Here is a 6,264-nt window from a genome sequence, read left to right on the forward strand (position 1 = left end):
CAGGTCCTGCCTGGTGCGCCGGCCCGCGCGGGTCCTGGCAGGGAGCGCTGGGATGGAGTCTGGGAAACTGGACAAAAATGTGGATAATAAGATAAATTGGCAGAAAACATCCGTTTTCCCGCTGTATAAAAGGGGGGTCACAGTGGAGATCCTTGACAGTACAGTCAATAAAGATCAATTTATTTGTATAAGCAGAGCACCTTTCTGTTCTTTATTTTTTCTGCAGTACAAGTGGGGCATGTGACCTTTTTTTTCTTTTTTTCTTCATTTATTTCACTCCTAAAATCTCTAAAATTCAACCAGGCATCAGGCAGGTTAGGGTTAAACCCGAGCTTCTAGGAGCAGATTATTTCCCTTAGAAATAGAGGTGATTGACCTGGCTGTGAGCAAAGTGTGGATGTAGCAACCACTGCTACTACTCCTGAGTAATTCTAACTCAGCCTCTGAGCATGACTCAGTTTACAATTTACTCTGTTTGTTTCCTTCATGCCTGCATCAGATTGTGCAATGAGTTGTTACTCACAGAGCCCAGGAGTGCTGTGGGTCTTCCAAACCTGTCTGGCCCCATTTTGCTGCTGGGAGGATCTCCTGGGTATTCCCAGTGGGATGGCAGCCCCAGAGAGGGGGGGGGGCACAGCCACATCAGTGTCTGCTCTGCAGAGGAGAGAGTGCCCAGGCCCCCATCCCGCAGAGAAATTCCTCCTGGGCGAAATCAGATCCTTCCCTGTGAGGGTGGAGAGGCCCTGGAATGGATTTCCCAGAGAAGCTGTGGCTGCCCCATCCCTGGAAGTGTCCAAGTCCAGGCTGGATGGGGTTTGGAGCAAGCTGGGATGAGGAAAGTGTCCCTGCCCATGGTAGAGGGTGGAACAAGATGGGCTTTAAGGTCCCTTCTACCAAACCATCCAAGAATTCCACGATTCCAAGGGATGGAGAGCTGCTTCCCCTCCAAATCCCCCCACAACCCCTGGCAGAACTGACCTTCCAGCTGCACCCAAAATTCCTCAGGCTGCAGCTGGTTCCCCCTCAGACCTTATGGCTCTTACTCACCCCTGATTGTCCCTGTCCCTCAGCTGAAGATCCCCACACGGACAATCCCTGCTCTGGTTTGTCACCCTTAGAGCACCATGACGCTGCTGAACGCCCCAGGAACAAAGGAGAACAGAGAGGGAAGGGTTTTTCCTTAAATACAGGCGTTTACTCATGTCTGTGCCTTGTGGTGTGATGGTGGACGGACCAACCATCCCAAAGGTCACAGCAACATCCCCCAAATATTCCCAGCAGTGCAGGCTGGACAGGGCTTGGAGCTCCCTGGGGTAGGAGAAGGCTCCCTGCTCATGCCAGGAGGTGGAACTGGCTGAGCTTTAAGGTCCCTTCAACCCAAACCATTCCAGGATTCCCTGATTCTGTGAGATGTGGCCCCACAGCTGAGCCCACCCTGGGCTTTCTCCTGCTCCTGGCTCAGCTCTGTGAGCAGCACAAGGAAAAGCAAGTGCAGGTCCCCATCCACGTTCCAGTGGGAGCTGCACTGCAGGGCTGTGCAGAAGAAATGGCCCAACATATCCTTGGACTTTTGGAGCCATCCTTCCTCCAAAATGCTTAATTACCAATGGTTTGTTGCTCATGTTACCCTCCTGGAACGAGTTATGCAGCATCCCTCAATGAATAAGCAAAGAAAAGGGAAAATAAATATAAATCAGCGTTTTAACAGTAAAATCAAAAGACCCCATGAAAATCACTCGCCTTCCTCCCGACTTTATTGTTTGCACAAGTCTGACCAGCAACAAATAACCACGTCCACACCAGCGTTACTCCTTCAAACCCCTGGGGACAAACACAGGGCTCATTTCCACCGCATCCATCCTCCGGCTCCCGGTTCCCGGGGGATGCTCCCAGCCCTGCAGGTCTCACTTCCCTGCTAATTCCAGGTGCGGGCCCGGGTTCCAGCAGCCCCCACTGAGAGCGTGCTCACAGAGCTGTCACCCCCTGCCAGCCTGACCCTTTGCACTCTCCAGCCAATTCCGGCTCCTTCCCATTTCCCGCAGGGTTCCGGCAGCACAGGGACCCCTCCAGCCTTTTCCCAGCTCTCCCCAGTCGGGTTTGGAGTCAAGGAGGGAGAGGAGGAGTGGATTCTGCATATTCAGCACTTGACCCTGCCTTTTCCCAGGCACAAATTCCAACGGGACCTCTCTAGGAGGGATCCCGACGGCTCCCCTGGGCATTCCTTGCTATTGTGGCTCCTCTCCGCTCCCCCAGGCGATGTGTGTTTGTAGTTACCAAATGCAAATCGCATTTCCCACCCTCCTGGCTGGAGTTCTCACTCCAGAAGATCCTTCCCGGTTTTTTTTCCCCCTCTCACCACCGTTTTGCAATGCTCGGCGGAGTTCGCAGCCCCTCCCGTTGTCACCTCCCTGCGATCTGGGATGCGCGGGGAGCTGGATGGAGGGAAGGCACTGAGGTAATCCTGATTTAGTACCTGCAGCCCTCCGAACGCAGAAACTGCGGTTCTTGTGCAGCCTGGCAGCTGAAACTCCTTTTTCTGGGGAATGCCGGGCACTGACCCCTAATTTCATTCAAAAAGGAAAACTCGAGATCGCTTTTGCCCTTGGGCAGCTGCGGTTTTCCAGGCGCTCTCGGAAGGGAGATGGCAGCAGGCAGAGCCCGTCAATGGCACATTAACAACTGATAAGGAGGGTTAGCTCGCTCCTGGCACCCCCCGAGCTCGGGCTCAACTCCCAGCCCCTGCATCCTCAGCTCCCACCCCCTGCATCCCCGAGCTCCCAGCCCCTGCATCCCCGAGCTCCCAGCCTCTGCATCCTCTCCAGCCACCTCTGATTCCTTCCCTGCTCTCACAGAAACCTGGAGCACATTAAGGGGAGGGGGTGTTTTACAAGAAAAGCTCATGCATTGATTCCGTGACCCAGCAGAGACCATTAAAAAGTGACGGAATGGACATGGAAATGAGTAATCGTCCAGCTGGGCTCGGGCTGAGCGCGGCCAACTCCACTCAATGGGAACCAAAAACGGAGCTGCTGGAGCCTCCAGGCAACGCTGGGAGCTGCAGGAACACGAGCAGGAATCTCATCCCATCCAAGTGCTTGGCCAGATTCCCTGCTATGGGAAATGTGGGAGCCCCCATCCCTGGCTCCCAACCCCTTGCTGTTCACACACACCCTTGGCTCATCCAGCCCACATTCCCAAGGATCAGAAAATAACCCTGCACTGCCACAGCTTCCAGCACCAGCCCTGAATCCCAGGCAGACAGAGACCTGAGGAAGCAGAGGATAAGACAGGGGCTGAGAAAGGCAGGGATCTGTAATTAAAGGCAAAACTGTGCCAGTGAGAAGCAGAAAGAGTTACAAGTGAGCTGGTCCTCAGAAAAGGAAAGGAAAAGTATGGACATGGGGCTTTGTGGACACAAGGCTCTCCTTACAGCCACTTTCTTCAGGACCAGCTTGGAAGGACATGCAGGAAAGATTGTCCTAGAAAACAAGGCACAGAAAGTGATAACATTTATTTAAAAACACACATCAGAATCCCACTTACAGGAAGTACAGAAAATAAAGGTTATTTCTTGCTTCCCCAAGGCCCTGGAGTTGTGCCCCCTCTCCAGGCCAGAATTCCAACACACCTGGTCGTGAAGGGTGGAAGGAATGGGCTGAAGTCCTCAGTGGGCCAGAAGGAGGAGCAGGAAAGACAAGCCATGAGAATTTAATGTATTGAGTGGGCTCCCACCTCTGATATGGGGACAGAAGCTACAGTGATGCCATGGCTGGGTTGTTGACATGTGGTCAGGCGTGGGTTTGCCAAGCTGCCCAGTTTTGGCAGCCCCCAGGAGCTCTCCTGCACATGATGTCTCTGCCATCAACAAGAGCAGCACCATCTCCATGCATTCACTGGGGTGCTGCAAAGGGCCCTGGAGCAGCGTTCTCCCCTGGATGAGCCCACAGCAGAGTCCTCTTCCCAAGGGAGCTGCCCATGACCCCCTCACCTGAAGCAGCAGCGTTCCATCCCTGCAGCCTTCTCCCAGTGGATAACTCTACCCCCTTCCATCTATCACTCCTGGCTTTCAGGAGCTGTCAGAATCCTCCTGCAAAGGGACAATGGCAGCCCAGGGTCCCTGTTCCCTCCCAGAAAAAGGGGCCTGTGGAATGATCAATGGCTTTTCCCAGCTGGAGACAAAGGGCTGGCCACTGACCAGCTGCAGGAGGGCAGCTCTTTGTCCTGCCCTGAGGTCTGGATTGGAAGGGACCGAAAATTCCCAAAATCTCTCAGTCTGAGGCTTTCCATGAGACATCAGGCTTCCTGCACAGCCTCCTCCTTGCTGGGAGCATCCCTTGGGACGGGCTCCTGGTGTCCAGCCGTGCCTGGTGGGTGCCAGAGGGGGTTCTCCTGCTCACTTGCAGACGTGTCTCTCCAGGCTGCGGCGGCAGCGCCGGCACACCACGGAGCAGCACCAGCGGTAGCGGCAGTGGCAGCGCTCCTGCACCTCCTCCGTGTAGGTGTTGTAGCCACGGCCACAGCACAGCAGGTCACAGCTGTCACTGCCCACTGAGCTCCTGTTACATGGCCTGCAGAGAGATGTGGGACCTGGGGACCTGCCCTCCCCAGCCCTGGCCTCCACTGGAGTTGGTGTGCTCAGAGCAGGAGGCTGCAGGATCATGGAGTCATGGAATGGTTGGGGGGGAAGGGACCTTAATGATCATCCAATGCCACCCCCTGCCATGGGCAGGGACAGGTTTCACTATTCCACAGGTTGCTCCAAGCCCTGTCCAACCTGGCCTTGGACACTTCCAGGGATCCAGGGGCAGACACAGCTTCGCTGTGCCAGGGTTACTCCACCCTCACAGCCAGGAATCCCTTCCCAATATTCCAACTAACCCTGGCAGTGGAAAGCCATTCCCCCTTGTCCTATCCCTCCATCCTTTGTCCCAAGTCCTTCTCCAGCTCTCCGGGAGCCCTTTTAGGCCCTGGAAGGGGCTCTGAGATCTCCCTGGAGCCTTCTCTTCTCCAGGTGAGCATTCCCCAGCTCTCCCAGCCTGGCTCCAGGCCTCAGAGCATCCCCATGGGCACACATGGAGTTGTTGAACCAGTCCCTGCCTGTCTTGTGTTGGGGCCCCAGACCTGGACACAGCAGTGCAGGAGGGGTCTCACAAGACAGGGATTCAGGGATCTGCTTCAGGCTCACCCCAGCCCAGCCACATCAGCAGCCCAGGACACCCAAACCCAGCAGAACAGGCACTCCTGGAATCAGAGGCTGAGTTCTTCCTACCTGTCCTGTGTCCCCAGAGAACCCAGCTGGGGGTTTGGGGTGCAGTAGTCAGGAGAGCTGATGAGATAAACCAGATCCATCTCTGTCACTGGCCTGGCATCCCCTTCCTTGGGGATCAGCTGCTTCCTGGGCCCCACGAGCCGATGGGTCACCTTGAGGGCTGCCAGGTACCTGGATTTGAGGTCAGAGGCGATTTCACCCAGGTCTGGCAGCCCTTTCCAGCAGGTCTTCACTGAGCAGGAGCCTGAAATCCCGTGGCATTTACACCTGGTATCCAGGGAGTCACTGAGCACCTGCAGGGAAACAGAGTTTGCTCTCTCCGGGTACTGCCCCAGGGATTGACTCCCAAGGGCACCCACGGGAGTTTCAAGGAATGAAAGAGCTCAGAGCTGAATATAATGGGGCAGTCAGGGGCTCAGCCCTGCTTCAACCCCTTCTGATAAGAACCTGATCCTTGGAAAACTTCCAGGGGAGCTGGCAACAGGGCTGGAGGCTTCCCAAGCCTCACCTGGGGAACAGGAGTGGATGGAAGCACAAAAATGGGATGGGCTGGGGAGCCCAGCTGGAGCAGGGCAGGAGGAGCTCTGTTTCCACTGAGAAGGGTGGGAAGAAGAGCTCTCCTGTCTCCCAGAGAGCTGTGTCCCAGCTCTCCCAGAGCACTGGGAGTACTGGTGTGAAATATCAGCTAACTGGGAATACTGGTGTGAAGTGCCAGATGTGCTGGTTATGGAAAGGGTGTGGGATGTCTGGGGGTGGGCAGCGGTGTGTGTGGGTGTGGGAGGGGGAGGTGCCTGCTAACACACTTTTTAACCATTTTGTTGCCTCTTGACGTTCAGGACATCCCAAAAACCTGCCTGACATCTGCTGCCTTAAATTATGGACCTCTGCTCCTGCTGCTGAGCTCCATCTATCCTCAGACCCACTGTGTCACCCCCGGGCAGTCCTGGAGGAGCTCACACACCCCACCCCAGACCGCAGCAGCTCCGCACCCCCCA

General features: G+C 55.5%; 2 protein-coding genes across 2 annotated transcripts in view; both read right to left on the reverse strand.

Annotated features, from left to right (window-relative positions):
* The window catches only part of IGBP1 (immunoglobulin binding protein 1), a 9,014-nt gene extending 5,006 nt beyond the window's left edge, over positions 1-4,008 (reverse strand). The window contains exon 1 of the mRNA XM_005427837.2: positions 3,989-4,008. Within this exon, the coding sequence (XP_005427894.1) occupies positions 3,989-4,008 (20 nt within the window). The remainder of the gene's footprint in view (positions 1-3,988) is intronic.
* A 385-nt stretch (positions 4,009-4,393) lies between these two features.
* Positions 4,394-6,264, reverse strand: part of LOC102037571 (protein Wnt-11b-like) — a 2,567-nt gene continuing 696 nt past the window's right edge. Inside the window, exons 2-3 of the mRNA XM_031062673.1 lie at positions 5,270-5,651; positions 4,394-4,568 (exon numbers count right to left, since the gene is read on the reverse strand). Of these exons, the coding sequence (XP_030918533.1) occupies positions 4,394-4,568; positions 5,270-5,651 (557 nt within the window). The remainder of the gene's footprint in view (positions 4,569-5,269; positions 5,652-6,264) is intronic.

Source organism: Geospiza fortis, unplaced genomic scaffold (genome assembly GCF_000277835.1).
Source record: "Geospiza fortis unplaced genomic scaffold, GeoFor_1.0 scaffold874, whole genome shotgun sequence".
Taxonomy (NCBI): Eukaryota; Metazoa; Chordata; class Aves; order Passeriformes; family Thraupidae; genus Geospiza; species Geospiza fortis.